At 40.7% G+C, this 18,981-nt stretch overlaps 1 protein-coding gene across 1 annotated transcript in view; it reads right to left on the bottom strand.

The window, feature by feature from the left end:
• Positions 1-18,981, bottom strand: part of LOC131692291 (neuronal acetylcholine receptor subunit alpha-7-like) — a 257,213-nt gene that overhangs the window by 83,355 nt on the left and 154,877 nt on the right. The window contains exon 6 of the mRNA XM_058979263.1: positions 5,439-5,619. Within this exon, the coding sequence (XP_058835246.1) occupies positions 5,439-5,619 (181 nt within the window). The remainder of the gene's footprint in view (positions 1-5,438; positions 5,620-18,981) is intronic.

The following is an 18,981-nucleotide window of genomic DNA, read 5'->3' as shown; positions in this document are numbered from 1 at the left end:
CGGTTGTTCAAAAATTCAAAAAAAATTCAAAAATTTTTTTCTTTCGGTCAAGAGACCATTATTTTGAAATCGTCAACTTTAGAGGTTTAGTGTCTGTGATAGAATAATTTTGGGGAAAAAACCTCCTAGATGTGACTTTAATCATTATAGAATGATTGTCAGTGCCACACGTTACAAAAACACTTTTTAGCCCACTTGTGCAAATCGCCTGCCATACCAAGTATTTTTTCTAATACTTTAACAACTGTTTCTACCCAAACTTATCTTGAATTTTTCTTTTTCAGGTTGTCCTATGTTCCATCCTCTTTTACGAAGCAATCATATTTGGTTTACAATGTTGTGTACACCTTACTTTAGCCGTGGTGTTTTCCTTTTAAATCGTCGAAGTTCCGAGGCGTCTGTAGAGTTGACATCTTTTGCTAGAAGAACTACAAAATTGGTCCAAAACAGTCTGGGTATAATGTCAGTATGCCAAGTCCTGCCAAAATAGTGTGAACCTTCCGGCAGTCGCGCTAGTGCGCTGAATGCACGCTGCTCTGAAAATTTAGCGATTTCACGAAGGGCCAACTCATTTTGCTTCGTCTGTAGTTTGTTGGACAAGAAACAGACATTTTAAAGAAGAAGATTCACTTTCACTATTTGGGGAACATTGCATCAGTACAGGTTGGCCACTACCTGGGTTCTTTATTTTGCCTGCCCGCCAGACCCTAAATGACAGGGCGGCCTAGATGCTTTTACCAAGACTCACGGATTCTCGAACAAAAGAAAATTAAAACAAATAATCATTCAATTGTACTGCTGCCATTTGTTGATGTCACCGGATACTGCTGAAGGTGATAGGCGAGCGGTTTTTTTTACGACCGGTGGTTTTTTGCGTTTAGCTTGGAAAGTGACTCCTTTAGTGGAACCTCTCCAGTGACGGTGGCGAATTATCTACACGCTCCCCGTAAGATGTCCCAAAAATAAACCACGACTGTAGCCTCCGTTCTGCGCTCTTCCTAACTGTTAGCTGTGAAGGAGAATTGGGTCGTTCGACTGATCTTTCGCAGCGATAGCGAAAAGGCTTCTCCATTATAATTAACCAGGGAAGCTTAGCTTCCCTACCGGGCGACTCAACATCAAATCGAAATTCTTGAGTCACGGACCGGAACTTTTGTGGAAAACGTTTCGCACGCTACACACGCGCATTTTTCCGGGCTGAATTCGTTCAGCGAAGGATCGTTCACGCTGTGAAAAAAATCACCTGCACACAAACGGTTCGAAGGTTAGTTTTTCACGATAGCTGCTTCCCAGCATCATCACATCTGTCATCGCCGAAGTAAGGTATAACCAGCACACTTTTTTTCAGCAAATGCCAATTCTATTCCTATCTGCACTAATAACAACATTCCTGTATAACAAACTAGCTAATACCCATCGCGCGTTGCTGCGATTTTCAACGAAATATGAGGAAAACACAATTTGTTCTGTAGCGTCATCTGGTGGGCAAATAATCCGCACACAAACACGCTTTATAACAAATGCCTACTGAGTATAAATTTTTGCGGAAATCGGTTAAGCCGTTTGGGAGTCTATAAATCATATACATACAAACTTTGACTTGATTAAACAAAATTTTCCTCAAAAACCTGAACGAGCATACTGAAAAGAGATGAGTTATGTTGGATAAAATACACTCTACGGAGTGTATAATCAAATTTAGGTATTTTTCTACACTGCGGAAAAAAAATTCTCGGCGAGTTCTAATTGTAATAAAACGTAAAATAGTTTTATTGTAGAGAAAATAATTTGTAAACAAGAAGGAGATGGTGGTAATGGCATTGTACTGAAACTCACATTCGGTTCAGTAAAAAATGTAATCTTTTTATAAAGCTCATAAAACTGAAAGATTTTTTTTTCGAATGACTTCCTACTAAAAGCAATTGGAAGTCTAGACTTAGGCTTGCGAAAAGCTAACACAAAAGCATACTTCAAAACAAGCCCAGCGAGTTAAAAAAGCAAAAATGAGGTTTATGCATGTCCCCTTTCTCGGACACTCCGCACTGCTGCTCCGAAATTGGATCGCAGTAGGCTCACACGTCAAACGCAAACCATTTTTTACACAAAGATTTAAATTTGAAAATTAAATATGAAAGAAGGAAGAAGGACGACAAAATGATTGGAGATTGCTGATTTAAGATCGAAGATTGAAGATAAAGGATTGATCGAGTTCATGAGACAAATAAGGTCTCTGCATGCCCCCTTAATTTACCTAACTAATGAAATTTGAAGATTGAATTAGAGAGTATATAGAATGAAGCTTGAAATTTAAGATAGCATCTAGAGCCATAGTACTCAAATGAGAGCAAGGAAGTGAAATATATAGATCGGGCAAACTAGAAAAGGGCAGGGTCATTAGAAACAGGCCTAAAATTTTACTGACTAATCTTTTGTCTTCTGCTGGTAGGAGTCGAGCTAAGGCATCATTACTACGAATCGCTCAAGTCTATCAATATGACTTACTGGCAAAGATAGACTTGTCCCTCTTTACCGTGAGAACCGACACGGTAAAAAGAGACAAGTCTGTCTTTGCCGTTGAGGTATGCCGGTAGACTTTAGCGATTCGTAGTAATGGCTAGGCTTGACTCCTACCGGTAGAAGACAAAAGATTAATCAGTAAGATTTTAAACCTGTTTCTAATGACCCTGCCACTTCTAGTTTTTCGATCTGTATATTTAAGATGGTTGATAGTAAAATGTGATCTCAGCATGTCCCCTTTATCTATCCAGCCAGCTTTATTTGCCAAGTTTAAAAGTAAAATATGGGAGTGGGTAAGTTAGTGCACTGTTCACTTTGTATAAACACCAGGCACCTCACTCAAGCGTGTTTGACAAAAATATTTCAATTTGCTGGTACAGAGGAGAAAACAACTTTCATTTCCGCGTCATTTTAATGCAATGGAATTTCTGTAGGTCTTCAATTTTATTTTTATACGGGGAATGCATTCCGTACTAAACACTATTAATCCGGAAAAACTTTGATTTATTTAACAATCGAACAATAAAAAAGACAAATGCGTAAAGGTAAAGGGAAAAGTAGTAAAGCAGAGGTTTCACCGAGATATTCATATACCCATGAATTATATATACTCGTATATTACTGTATTCGCTGATATGGAGACAGTAGTGGTAGAACTAACTGTCGTGATTTTGTCCTTACTTTCAATTGAATGTCAATTGATGCCAAATCACATATTAATCAACCAATCATAATGAAGTGAATGAAGTGCTACCAGCAGCAACATTTTAGTCGCTTTTATGGACATCAGTGTCTACTGAGTGGATCATGGAGAGCGACTAATATGTTGTAACTAGTTGAGTCTATAAGAAAATAAGTTTGGATTATTGTTTCGATTTCGTGTTGTCAGTCTATGAGAGTCTTTCGCTTTCTTTGTATTCGTTATGGAATAAAATGAGAGAAAAAATCACGGAGAAACGAGTCAATCAATTGAAATCAACTCAAGAGCACTTCTTCTATTTTTTCTATAAACTCAACTCGAGTGATTTCGGAATTGCGGAAATTTTGCGCAGTTTTCTTTAGTTGATTGAATCATTGAAATATACATTTTGATCCTATTGATCACAAAGAATCCTTCCTGGTTGGGGCTCTGATCTGCTAGGCCAAGGCCAAGGTCTTGAAAATAGTTTCATTTAATTAGAATACATCCAAAAAATTGTTGATACCACAGAACTAATAATAGTTGGAGGCGCCAGTTCAAGAAAATGGAAGTTCATTCGTTTCTGCGCATCTACAAATCGCTTGCTAAATCAGAAGATTTAGTGCAAATTTCGACATTTTCTTCATTCGAACACTTTATGGACAATAAATAATAAAAATCAAATTCACCAGCCTTTATTGTAAAAAGGAACATGTTTTTGGGATTTTTAGTTTCTATTGTCTTAGATTCGGAGTTGTTTTCATTAAGAACTTTTCAAAACTGCATTCAGTTTTAGTGACTATCTCAAGTCATCAGAATGAAAAGATTTATGCAATAATTTTTTAAAGCCCCTCCTTAAACAAAATCCTATTACATGGAATGATGGGTTTTGCACATCACTGATTGCAAATCTGAAGTCATTTTTTCGAAATCGAAAATGACCGATCTAATATGGCGGACTCCCACTAAAAAATAAATGGCATTTCAGCCAAAATAAAAAAAGTTTTGTGATTTATAAATACTAATTTGAGTTAATACGAATCAAAATATAAAAAAATACAAATGGCGATTCCAATACGAGTATCAATTTTGACCAAAATTTACCGGTTTTTCACCGTTTTTGGTTGTTTGATTAGTCTGCTATGCCTCTACAAATCAAGCCGTGAAATACGTTCTCGAGACTGGTACACATTTGCAGTGCAACAGGAAGCATTCTAGGAACGTGCATAATGCCATGAAAAGGTTTCTACCTGAGACGCCGAGAGCGTTCCATGGCGGCCAGGACACCACTTCGTACAAGGGCCCGTAGAAACTTTTTGGATGCGCGGATCGAAAAACCCGTTTAACACAATATAGTAGACACTTATACCTTTCAAAAAATGCGAAGAAAGCAATCATTTTTTTGGAAATTCTGAATGAGAACCTCATCTTAAAAATTAAATATTTAAAATGACAGCTCAATGATTGAAGATGAAATTAATCCAGTGAACTCATGGGAAAAATAGGGTCGCTGCATGCCCCTTATACTTATCTAGGTTTTAAGTGATGAAGATTGAGTATCGCAAAACAAAAAAAAAATATCGCAGATGGAAAGCAAAAGTATGAAAATAGAAAATTGGTCATTCATGATTGAGGATTGAACCAGTCCACCCAGTTCATGGAAATAAAATGAGGCCTCTGCATGCCCCCTTTATTTCTCGAGATTTGGTTTGAGTTTAGAATCGAAAGTTAGAGATTGAATTTGGAATGTTAAAAATTGAAAATAGGGTAGCCAACTAGGCGCTCCATTGTGCTCCAAGTTCAAATTAAGCACAGCAGCGGATTGATATCCATTCCGCAGTAAAATTACAAACGACGTATCATGAATAAATAATACAGCTGAACAAACAGAGCTGAGTTTTTATAAAACAGATTCAAACAACATTTATTAATAGACTCCGAATGCATTTGCCGGGGGGCTGGGTAGCAATAATCATTTCCGACAGTATCAATTAATAATAAACCAGAACACATTTCAATGTTTTTCTAACCTCCCTTTCATGTCACATTATTGTCACAAAATCACACAACCCAGTTGCATGCCATTCCACGTAAATTGGAATTGTTCATCTGGTCCCCTTTCCCCTTATAAAATTGCATCATTTCCATCAATTGCCACACATTAAACTATCTCACCTCGTATAGTACCACATCTGTTCCGGCTTATTTCCTCGTCATCCGTATTTAAAACAAACCCACCTACCTGAAAACCATCGTAGGTCCACGAGCCAAACTTCATCTCGCACCGCTGGTCATCGAACGGGAACCAGGTGATGTCGATTTTACAGGTCGACTTGAAGATACCGGGCGGCACGTACAGACAGGAACCATTGTTCCGGACGACCACGTTCGTCGGGTAGGTTCCATCGAAGCCTTCGTCGGCGCTGCAATTGGCAAGAAGAAAACCAGTATCAGTTGAAAGGCCGTCGTCAGTATAGGAATTTTGAAAAGGCGTGGAACCACCATTTGCGGTTCCCGGTTTCGGGTTCCCTCTTTTGGTTACATTCCGACACGGACCGGCCGGCCGGTCCGAGACCAGAAGGAAAAGTTTCTTCGTTCGAGTTAATTGTCGATAATAAACGCTAAACGGGATGAATTCTTCGTGCTCGGAACGGATCCCGGTCAATCTGGTTGATAAAGGCGGCGGCGGTGGAACGGGAAGGATGGAAGCAAAGAAAAACACTTACGATAAGTGGAAGAAGAAATGACATAAATTACAGCAGATTATGGTATTTTGTTTTCATTCTGCGGTTGAAGGAAAGGAGCGGGGCTTTGAGGGGTCCAAAAGGAAAAAGTTTTGCTGTTATTTCGTTGATTGCTTCATTGGAGTTTTGGGTCGGATTGCTGGATTAGGTTAGCTGTGATCCTTTTTCAATGTCATCAAATTGTACTTATATTCTGAAAAGCCAGGATTTAAATCAATTATTTCTAATAATTAGCTATTCTTTCCGTACTATTATCTACATTTAGGCGACCATCCGAAGCTCTACGCTTGATATTTCGAAACAATCGTGAACTGAGTGCACTGCTCGACTTCCGAAAGGTCCATTAAAATTTGACTTTAGAAAGCTGCGCGATGTTGCAAAATCGAAGAAAAATTACCCTCATTTAAAACGTCGACAAACTGGTGCCAATAGTCACTTTTTTGTTTGCATTATCACCAAAAAACAAGCTAGCTACTCAATTGATAAAACCTCCCTCCAGTTCAAGGTTACAAACTAACCTTGATTCGAGCAAACAATTCAATACATCCTGTCATCATTACCATTCCGGCTGTACCCCGCGGGACAATAAAATTTCAATTCCAAGCTCACCAGCCACCACCAAAAAGTACTTCTGCTTCGGGCGAGGATGGAAACATCATCTCGAATAGCAGATTAATCCAACTGTTGGCGGACGGTCGGCAGTTGGTGGATGCTGTAAAGCTAAGTAACCCGAGAACGTCGTCATGCTTTTTACGAGCCTCCCGATCCTGTGATTTCCACCTACTACCTTCAAACCGACCAGCCTCAACCAGCCGGGAACAGGTACATATGCTGGTAATATTTATGCTGATTTGTTTCCTTTTACGAGCGTCGGACCAGAAATGATGTTTTATTCAGCAGACGATTCCGAGCGGCCTGACGAACGTAAAAATCTGAAACTTTGTTCGGGTGTTCGAGAATGGGGGTTCCTGACCATTTGGACCGGTCGTTTCTGGTTACCGCAAATGGGATTGGCGTAAAAAGGAATTCAAGCTGACGGGCGGGTTGTCTAATCAGGTGGAAAAAATATTCGTGTAATCATTTCAAATTGTATTGTAGGTTAAGTGCGAGGAGCGAGGAATCCTGAAGAAGGGTTACGGAAACACACTACATACTTTTCAATTGCCCGATTTCTTTCTATTCTCGCGCTTCTCGTGCTGCTCCCAATCACAGTGTGCCTAGTTTTTAACCCGACGCATGTGCAACGTTTCTTTTTCATCGGGGTGGCTGATAGCGCTTCAATGCGATCACAGTAGGTAGGTAGTTCTGCTGTCAAGAATTTTCATTCTAATTTTTTCTCTGCTTGTAAGTGAACGAGCAGGTAGTTTTAGGGGGTATGCGAGCTTTTGAATTTTCTGGTGCGGAATTCTGAGTGAGTCAATATGACCGCGTCTCACAATAGGGATCTTTAGGGGCGTGAGGGTTAAGGCATATTCTGATGCAGATTAGTACCGTGAGTTAATATCTCAGTCCTTTTTCAATTTTTTGGCCCGAAACTATTGAAAAAAACATTTTTTAGTTTGTTTCCTTTTAGGACAATAACGCATCCAAACCCATGCGACTTGCACGACCCTATAGGTTGCCTTATCAGATCTACCATAGTTTGTAGATGAAACTTGGGATGGCAGGTTGCTAGCGGATTAACAAAGTACCAGATCATGCTGTGTGGGGTGCTGTCCCGGTTAACAATGAGGCGAACGAGATATTTGCAGATACGTCATTTAGTAGGACAACTGTCAGTTTGCTGGTTGAGTTTAATTTGGTTTTTTTAAATTTGAAAATCATAAAAGAATAATTAAGGTTTAAGAATGATATGAGTGTACTCATAAGGACACCCGCTACCAATACATATGAAAAACTGGCACAATTTTTCCAAATTGAAGATCCCTATTGCTGATGAGAAACATAGAGAAACTGAAACCTGGTGTGGATAGCAAAACAGAGGGTACTCGTGACCAGTCAGGAACGAAAGTAGTGTTTTCCTCTTTTATATTTAGCGTCTACCTGGCCGTCAAGTTAGTCTGCCAAGATACTAACGAGACGAAGTCGGAACGTGAATTCCTCACTTTTTGTGTCAATTAATGATTTAAATACTTTAAAACTCTTATTAATAGGGTTTTGCATGAACTGAAAGTTTTTCCATATCAGAACAGAACTCAATCCAACTTAAACGTTCCGTAAGTTATTGTCAAACAAATTTCAATTACCAACGACAATACAATTCTGAGCAGCTATTGTCCCGAGAACTCCAACAATATTCATTCATCTTGTTAAGAAAATTTACAAAGCGCCCCAACTCAAGATCCCATTCCTTTCAACCCATTAGTCGTCTGATATACGGATGATAATGACTTTGAACGAAGAAATCCTGAAACAAATTCCGCTTGGTTTACCCACAGGGAATGGGAGTGGGGAACAAAATGACTAACGCAGACAAAATAATACATTTACGAACATCACATGTTCTTCAAGTCGGGTAGTGAGTGGAAGTGGAATTTGCACACTCCCATATTCCGTGTCGAATAGCAGTTTGTCTTCGGATTGGGTGGGAATGGCACAGAAACAGAAAAGACAGACCACTGCTTTACTCTGGGGGTAGGTTCATCAGACGGAGAGGGAGGATGTTGCTCACTTCTTTTGCAGTGTTTTAGTACGATTTTGGTCCTGGCTAGCAGAGTTTTGACTCCCCGGAGGGTTAAAATTGTTATGAACTCATTCTCTGGATTCAATCTAAGCGAACCGAATCAGGATCGCTTGCTAAATGTTCTTTTCATCGGAATGTGTTTAAAGTTAATTTGGTTTCTGGGAGATTTGAAGTGGATTCTTCTTGTCATCATGTTAGGGTCCCACATTTTAAAAAAGAAATATGTGAGAATGTATCGTATCAATTTGAGCAAAAAATCTTGATATTCAATAGAAGAAAGATAGAATATAATTAAGACGCTTTGCATCTACCATAATGGAACAAAATTGAAATGAAGCTTACCTGTATTTCCACTTTAACACAACAATGCGTATTCATTCTGCATTAAATTTGAAAACTAATTGGCCGATTCCAAAGTAGAAAAGAAAGTAATCCTTGAGCATCATCACTGCATTACACATTCGCCAATAAGCAATTTAAAATGAATTGGGCAACACGCGTTTTTCAACATGGGCCTTTTAGCTTCTAGTAAGGGTTTCTTTCCGGTTAGAAATAGAAAAATTATATTTTTGCATTGAAGGCAAAAAACTACTTTATCCGCCAATTATTTTGCAAAGAATTGCAGAATTCCTTTCCGTTCCATGAAGAAAACCTCATGCCTATGCGAATACAGTTCGATTCAGCATTGTCCCGAAATCGGGACTGTTCCGATTGGAAAACCTAGTTGAGACATGACTGGTTTCAATCTGATATAATCCCGATTGTTAGGCCGACAATAGAAGTTTAACGTTGGTAGTTCTCGTTATACATGTTATTATGGAACAAGATTGAAACAAAGCGTACCTGTGTTTCCACTTTGGCACAACAATGCGTATTCCTTCCGCATAAAATTTGAAAACTAGTTGGCCGATTCTAATGAAAGAACGTAATCCTCAAGCATCATCACTGCATTACACATTCGCCAATAAGCAATTTAAAATGAATTGGGAAATTGAAATTGGGCATTGAACGCAAAAAACTACTTTATCCGCCAATTATTTTGCAAAGAATTGTAGAATTCCTCTCCTTTTCACGAAGAAAAACCTATGCTAATACAGTTCGATTCTGCATTGTCCCAAAATCAGTAACCATTCTGATTGGAAAACCCAGTTGAATCATGACTGGTTTCAATCTGATATAATCCTGATTGTTAGGAGCAGTAGTACCGGTACTAAAATTGTAATAATTACATAGATCTTGTTAATTCAAACTATTTACGGTGCATAACGGAAAACATGAGATTTTTTGCGAATCATTCATAAGCGACATTCAGATGAGTTCCCAGTATTCGCTGTGTGCTGACGTAATTAGGTTGTGATCTACACCACGTCTGTATTTCGGCTTGCCGTTAAATCTTTTTCTATAAAAGAACGAACACCGATTTGGTACCTAATCATTTTGGATTTGCATGAATCGCTTCGAAGGGTGTGATTTGGGATTGGCTGGAAGGTGGAATAGACAGTAGCCTGGAAGGAAACCGCGGTGAGGCATGAGGGAAAGAAGCCATTGTCAGCAAAAAAGTGGCGAGCAGACAAATCAGGTTGGTATCCAGGATTCTGTTTTGGGAGGAGCTTGATGCTTAATTAAATACGTTCTGCTGACATGAGAACAACGACTAAATAGTCACCAAACTTACAAGAAGCGTCAACCAAACACACCAATACAGGAGGACTTGGCTAGTATATCCTAGATGCCCGGTATATTTTATTCAGACAGTCATAAAACCTTCTGGATTACTTGTCTAATCATTCATCATCCTACAAAAATGAGTAGCCATATTTATTGACTTTACTCAATAGCTTGATGGAAGGCTAAGTGCTCTAAAATATTTGTTGCTTATGTGAATGTGTCCAGAAAATCGATTGAAGGCAATTAGATCCTCCTTTTTGTTGAAGTTTATTTTCAAGACTACTTATATAACTGGAAGGAAAGCTGTATGCGTCTGATCAACTTAGATATATTGAAGCAGGACGATGCACTCTCTAATCTGTTGTTTAACATAACGCAAATACGGATACGAAGAAACGGAACTATCATCACGAGATTTCTAATGCTTCTTGGCTTCGCGGATGACATCGACATCACTGGTGTTGATCGCAGAGCAGTGGAAGAGACATTTCTGTCTTTTAAAAAGAAGTAAAAGTTTCTTATGCAAAAACGTCCGAAAAATTGATTGCCCTATCTTGCCATATTGCTATTGTTTGAACTTCCACTTTTGTCAATTTTGGTCCGGGAAACATTCATTCCAAAGTATTTTTCCTGCTGACTTACTTCTGCTTTAATTAAGCGGTGATTCATAGGCTGATTGCCAGAGGCAGCCTTCCTAACAGCATGTCTAATCATCTATTCTTCCACGTTTATTTCTGCGTGAAAGAAAGATGGTCCAAAATGAAAATTTGCTTTGTCAACTCATTGCGGACATGTTTTGGAGTTTTAGTTTCAACGATAGCATTTGATGGCTTTCTATCGATTAAAGTATACGATGATTGGACCTTTAATTTCACAGTTAAATTTCTAGCTTTGAGGGCAGCTTATGACTGAATTATTTCTTTGAAGAATACCTGATAAAGCGGGAAGGTGATGAGATTCGTCTCCTTGGCCCACAACCTAGTGCGAGTCGATAAAATATATCGGACTGCGGTTTTGGGTTGCCAGAAATATCCTGATCGACAGCTGTTGATTTCACTTTGTGACGCATGCGGTGTTCGATTGCTAGAGTCGTTTTTACCAAAAAATTTCGTGAAGTTCTAGAGGGTAAAGCCAGTTGTCGAATGCGGGTCAGTTTAATTTCATTAGTGGCAAAAATCAAATAAACAAATTAAAAAATACTATATACAAAATTATATAAATTCTCGAAATTGCAGAATGATTGAAATGAATAACTTGAATAAAATGGATAGTATGAATTAAGTAACAATCAAAGCAAATTCAATAGGACGAATACAAAAAAACTAATTGTATGAATAAAATTACTGTAACGAGTAAAATAATGGAACGAACAAAATAATAAAAAATGAAATGTAATTAAATGAATACATACTTCATGTTACAGATATTCCTGTTACAAGATACTCACCAACATCCTTAAAACATAACATGGACAGTAACGTTGCGAGGCATCAATATTTCCTTTCATCATATTACACTTCTTCAAAACTAAATACGTTAAATAAGGCCGAGCTAAAAATCTGTTCGGCACACACACCCCTTTTTTCTATTGTGCTCTGCAAGTAACATGAGTAGGCGACGAGCGAAATTGCTTCCTACACACTTCCTATACTCGCATTAGTGTGAAAAAGAACACGCAACCATCACTGCCTCTGCTCATTCGCCAGCGAACAAGAAAACACTGCACTCCCGCATCAAGTAACGCCAAACGGACGCCGTATTCACTTGTTGGCTATTTACGCATGCCACTTTACGTTACCACTTTTCAAACGAAATACATTTGACACAATCAATGATCGCGAAAATCGATGCCGAAAGGACGCGCAAAAGTGCCGCGAATTTTATATACACTTAAAAATGTCACTTGCAATTGTTGCCATTTTGTTAAACCGCGAAACACACGCGACCGATCGCAACACTGAACACACGACGCAGTCAATGCTATCTGTTCTTCATACAAGCAGAACCGGATCTGTTTTATTTCGAATCGAATAGTGATGTGCGTTTGTGTTGGTGGAAGCGAGTAACTTTTTTAATTTGTATCTCGTGTGAGCGTTTACCTATCTAACCGCGACTGATTCCAGAGGCAAGTGAGCCACCTTGAATGTGATTTGAAAGTCGTCGTAGTGTGCCTTGAAATAATATAACGACAGTTTCCGAGTCATACAAGAACGTACGAAATTTGTGCTCTAGAAGACGGTTGCTGTGCACAGCCTACTGATTACATGTTTGAATGAGTGGAACTGGAGTAGTGCATTTTTTTTCAAAATGAAAATAGTACGACACATTTTAGTACTGTGATGAGTTCAAGCGAATAAACGGAGAGGTTGAACAGCGAAACTTGCGTAGTGTCTGCGTTTAAGGCTCAAGTTACCTCAAGGCTTGGTAGTGTGCGTAAGAAAAATTGTGTTCAGCTTTGCCACCAGATTATCCATTCAAACCTTTCCAAAACCCTAAAAGAAGAATATCAGTCGATATATTAGATCATCACGATTCAATTCATGCAAAATACCTACTGGAAAAACTATCGGCTTAGCAGAATGGTGCTTTTGAAAAAGAGGCTGTGGTTTTTTCATTGCGCAGTTGTGTTGCGTACCCCAGTACAGTGTGGTAGTGTGACAAAAAATCACAGCCACTTTTTCAAAAGCACCATTTAGCAAAACCGATAGTTTTTCCAGCAGCTATTTTGTATGATTTGAATCGTTGTGATCTGATAAATCGGCTGATATTCTTCTTTTAGAGTTTTGAAAAGGTTTAAATGTATAATCCGGTGGCAAAGCTAAACATAATTTTTCCTACCCATACTACCCAGCGTTCAAAACTAACACATGCTCAAAAAAGGTAACTTGAACCTTAAACAGGCACGGCAACAGTAAATGTATTTCGAAGCTTGGTGCAAAACTGACGAGGCCATAAATTTCCTTTTGTGTCTAGTGGAAGTATCGGTGCGGTTACAGAAGGTAGAGTGTACTTCTACAGGACAGATAGTGATATGATTATCCGCATAATATTAGTGACACTTAACGTGGACAAACGGTAGTTGTCGAAGGGTTTTCTGTCACGTTGGCGCATGATCTAGTTGCCAAGAGGCTGAGGTTGATAGTGATGTGGACGGGCAACGTCAAACGCATTGAGTACAATTCGAGGAAGGTGCAACTCATAGCATCGACGAACGGTTCGAAGGAGAACTTTCTGCTGTTCAACACTCGAACGATGTCTGTCAGTTTGTGCTGCCGAAACAGAATGCACGATTCGCAGATGTGTATTCCCATATAGCTGGCGTTTAGGTGAGACTATCCGTTGGAACATCGAGTCAGGTCCGTAATCCGAACTAATCGATTACCGCGCAATCAAGAATCGGTTGGACACCGACCGCCTTATCCGCATAGCAGATACCCCGCTCGCGTACAGGAAGGAAGCGACCATCCTCGGAATTCCCTAGATCGCAAAAGCCTCCTTCGCTCCCCACTTCCGGAGGGTGAAAGTCGAGTGCGCCAACCGTAGGTGCCTGATGCAGGCAATAGTTGCTAGGCACGCTAAGTGCAACAGAGGCACTGCACTGCAAATTGGCGTAGCCCTCATCCACAGTCGAATCTATTACGGGATTGAGATAACCGGGAAATTTTTTGAAGTCATCAACAATATCCTGGCACCGCTGTGACACGGATCTATCCGGAGCGCTTCCAAACTCACTAGCAGTTGCAAAAAGCACTTGCGTGGAGGCCGTTCGGCTGGAGAATCGCCCTCGTCATTCTTCGGCGGGCACTGGGAGTACTCGATAGAACCTACGGAAACGACGATTCCGCACCGCTTCAAGCAGCCTGGGTGATATATATGAAATTCGCTGGATCCCACCGTCCTTCAATGGACCCGTTGCACTGGGTTTGGCCTCACGTGGAACGCCCAACCCATCCTCATCGAAACATCATTATCCAAGTCTCTCCGGGCCGGAGGAGCTTCCGAAATTTCTCAGGCAACGTACAGCCAAATGGTAGAGCGACGTTTCTCCAACCACACACGCGTCTTCACCGACGGCTCGAAGAAAGACGGGGAGGTAGGGGTCGGTGTTTAGCAACGACCCAACTGGCTTCCGCCCGAGTGCTCGGGGTTCTTGGCTGAAGCCGCAGCCATCGTCCTGGCGCTGGTCAAAAACCAGAGGATTCAGCAATCACCATATTCTCCGACTCCCTTTCGGTGCTCCGCGCACATGAGAGCGACCAATCGTTTCCCGTTTATACAAGCCATGGAACGGGATGGTTGCATACCGGACATTGTGGAATCCAGGGGAACGCCGAGGCCGACGCCTTGGCAGCGCGCGGACGGAAGGCCAGAAAGCTCTCGACAAAGGAAGTACCTGCGCCGACATTATTAGACACTTCGCCGATATCCTCAACCGGAACTTTGTGGGTCACCGGTGGGCCTCCCGGGAGCATCTCCAAAAAATAAAGAGCATCCCTACGAAATGGAACGACCGCCAGGACTGGAGAGACCAGAAAATACTCTCCAGGCTGCGGACTGGGCACACCAAAGTGTTCTATGGACACACGGTTTCCGACGTTCCCTCCTCCTCCCAATTGCTCTAATACCGTTGAGCATATTCTGATTAACTGCATTGAATATCAGGACCTCCGGACAAGGCCCAATCTCCCGCTGTCTATTCAAGACGCTCTCTCCAGCGATCCGTTCAGGGAGGAGATTATGATCGGTTTCATCAAGGACGCCGGCCTCTTCGATAGTATCTGATGAAAACTCAGACAGCGAACACCCAACACGACCAACAAGCAATCTTACCACCTACAACCGCGGGCCCCTCGCCAAACCCTGGAACGGGTGGTTGGAGGGTTCACCGCGGCCCTCCTACATAACCAAGACAGCGCAATCCACAGTGCCTCTAAGCATCCTGCTAGAACCATGGAGCACCCAGCAAGGTAACCTCCCACAACCACGGGCCCCTCGTCACGTCTGAACCGGGTGATGAGAAGGATTACCGCCCCCCCCAACCAACAACAGCGTATTACTGTATTGTTGTAGACTTTTCGAAATGTTTCTTAAGATCAGCGATTCCGGTAGAGAACAGTTATTAACAGTGCAAATGTTGCTTACGATGGCACAAGTTTACAGCCTACAATTGCATCATGTTAGACTTAGCGTACTGATTCTGTTCCAGAAAATTATCCAAGCGTGGAAGAAATGCAGCTCTCATCTATTTTTTTTTATTCATTTCGTTTATTTGATAGGCACAAATGCGTTAGCTTGGCGGTGCCAAATTCTTTTGTTTTTACATTTTGTATATTTTAAAACTAGGAGGTTACAATGTTGAAATATTTTTTTAAAAAAGAAAAATTTTACAGCTATCTTAAGACTAGAAATAAGATTCTATATACAAGAGAGGGGGCGAAAGATTTTTTTTATGAAAAAATTTTAAAACAAGGAATTCAATAGTAATAATTTTTAGGAAATATTTACAGTTATCTTAAAACTAACAATATAGTTTGGTACACAAAAGGGGGAACAAATATTTATGAGAAAATTCGCAGGTGTTTTAAGACTAGGGATACAATTCTATTTACAAGATGGGGGACAATAGTTTTAACAAAGAGGTAAAATTACAACTATCATAAAACTAGGAATACAGAATACAAATTTGAACTTTTTTAGCGGAGACTTATGCTTGGTCAAGATATTCAGAGGGGGGCTGTAGCAGCTCTCATCTAATGTGGCAACGTAAAGTCAGTATCGCTGTATATACAGGCGCAGACACAATCGAGGTACGAATACACGATTTGGCATCGCGTAGTTCTAATAACGTTGTTAGCCGTTATGTGTCCAAAAAATGAACTTTTATCAAGCAGGCAGGGCATTCGGGTACCCGCAAATTGAAAAACTCACAACTATAGTGATTTTCAACCGATTTGGATACAATGGAACACGAAGCAGTCAAAATTTTTCTACCTGGAAAGTAGTCGGCGGATGTGGCCCTTTATCATATCTGGGATTATCAACGTACAAATCCACAAGGACGAATGTCTCCAAACGGAATTAGCGTCCTTGCCTGGATCATCTTGAATCTGTACAAAACCAATATTTGGTTTTAATACCAAGAGAGATCGATAGGCAGGCCATTGAAATCGCTCACTGCTGAGTAAATGTTGCACCGTCACAGGGTTTTGTTCCTTGAATTCGATTATTTCTATGAAATCAGTATATACTGGCACAATAATGATCTGATCAATATTTCGAAGGGCTCATCAGTAATGTCCAATGTTTCGAATCCATTCAGCGTGCTACTGAATCAAAAGGGATAGAGCGTCGAACGGATTACTGAAATGTTGTTTGCCGGACTGCGATAGCGTCGCTATAGCCATGAGAACCACTAGAGGCTGTCCTCAAGGAAGAGTTCTGTCACCTATTCGGTGGTCTCGGTGGTAGTAGACGGATTCCTGAATTTGAAGTGACGGGTTACGCAGATGATATTGTCTTCATTACTATGGGCAAAGCTGAATCTACAATCTCGGATCATACTCAAGCAGCTCATCAGCAATTTTAGCCCAGGGGCTACCAACGCGGCTTTCGACGGCACTGTTCACCGACATTGAGGGAGCCCTCGGAAATACTGCTTTCGAATCGATTCAGCGTGCTACTGAATTAAAGGGGATAGAGCGTCGAATGGATTACTGAAATGTTGTGTTGCTGGACTGTGACAGTGTGGCTATATCCATGAAAATCACTAGAGGCAGTCCTCAAGGAAGAGTGCTGTCACCCCTTCTGTGGTCCCTGGTAGTAGACGAATTCATGAATGAAATGAAAGATCTGGGATTTGAAGATGGGTGCGCAGATAACATTCTCATCACAGTTAAGATTAATCTACGATCTCAGATCGTACTCAGGCTGCTCTAATCATGACATAGCAAAGGTGTAAAAGCAAGAATCTTAGCCTATCCCTCTCAAAGCTCATTTGGTCAAGTTAGGAAAGGCTCAACATAGTGCCTGTTGAAAATGCCATCAAGCGGAGGAAACATCCAGCCACATCCTAAACGACTGTCCAGCTCTCACTAGAAGCAGAATAAGCTCCGCGATCTTTGGTAAAGGATTCCCAGATAACATATTAACGTTCTGTACTATAACTTAAAGGACGATTAAATCATGTCCAATGCGCAGCTAAAGGACTCGAAATAGCCCTTTGTAACGACGAAGTGATCGGGTTTTCCCGATCACTTCGTCGTTACACGTGCACTTAACAGTAACAGTTTCCACTTCGTCTCGTCAATAGCTGACGGAGTGACTTGGCCGCTGGCTACAATCCAAAAAAATGTCACACAGCTTTTGTGCAAGGCAGGGATGCTAGGTGCACATATTGATCGGTGTTTCACAGATTTCCAATATGCTGCAAAGATTTATAGAAATGCACAGATTTCCAGTTTTCTGCTATAATGCACAGACTAGCACAGATTTCCCACTTTTTGACCGTGCGCTCAATTTTTGCATCGCGCAAAAACCAAAAAAAAAAAGATCTCCACTTGTTTTGAGATAAATTTGGTACGTTTTTCTCAACACAGATTCGCACAGATTTTTAAATAGGCTGCGCACATATTTCACAAAATATTACCTGGCATCCCTAGTGCATGGTTAAATGACTGCTCGAGGCGGACGGAATGACCCAACGAGTGTAAAGTTTACAGCAATGTACCGTCACAATAATACAGTGAAGACCCTGATGAGCGGAACACGACACATTAACCCCAAATTACCTAAGTTATGAACCTATTTTGTCATGGTTGTTGGAAATTGATAGAATCTGGGATGTTGAAACTGCGGACTAAATACGCATTGTTGTGTCGTAGTGGATTCGTTTGTTTTTGTATTTTTAGTATACTGTTCTTTGAAATGAACGTACTATTTTTGCAGAACATGACACACATTTAAATTAGTATCACATCTTGTTGAAAGAAACGAATCTGTTTACAACAAGTAAGGGCTCTTTCTCACCCCACTCTTGCTATTCTGTCTGCGATGGGCAATCCAACCAATTTCCAGCCGGAAGGCTTCGGCTCAAAGAAAAGCAGACGATCTAATAAATATTTATAAGTAGGAAACTACCACGACGTATGGGTAGTTACCGTAGCCCGAAAGTAAGATACGAACTAGTCGATGGAAAGTGAAAAAAACAGGTGCCGTTCGATGGGGAAATAAATCGTTGAAATTCAATTCCTGACTGCGTCCTGTGGCGTATGTCGTCGCATCCTAGCGGCTGCGGGACTCAGACTAGCAGGTTTGTTTGATGCCGAAAAAGGACTGCCCATTGGCGGAAGCAGCCAGATAGCTAGAAAGAAAAAAAAATGTTGAAGGATAAAAGGGGAAAGACAAACGAAATGAAATTTTGTTCCGGGATTTTTTTTTTCTTCGGCTGAATCTCTAGACGCGCCAGATGGAACAGCAACCGTTGAGGAACAAACAACCGCAATGGCGTCGGTACCGTTTCAATTCGTTTCCCACTGCTTCCTGCAAAGGGAGGTTAGCAAAGTGACGGAAATGGTTGATCCTTTGATGCGATATGAATTTAGACAGTCGTGTAATCGGAACGGAAACGATAAAAATCGTTTGAAATGTCGGGACTGAAACACACTCGAATGAATAGTAACTTGATCGATACA

The sequence above is a fragment of the Topomyia yanbarensis genome, chromosome 1 (genome assembly GCF_030247195.1).
Source record: "Topomyia yanbarensis strain Yona2022 chromosome 1, ASM3024719v1, whole genome shotgun sequence".
NCBI lineage: Eukaryota > Metazoa > Arthropoda > Insecta > Diptera > Culicidae > Topomyia > Topomyia yanbarensis.
Note: the sequence above shows the minus strand (reverse complement) of the source record. Positions and strands in the feature narration are given on the sequence as shown.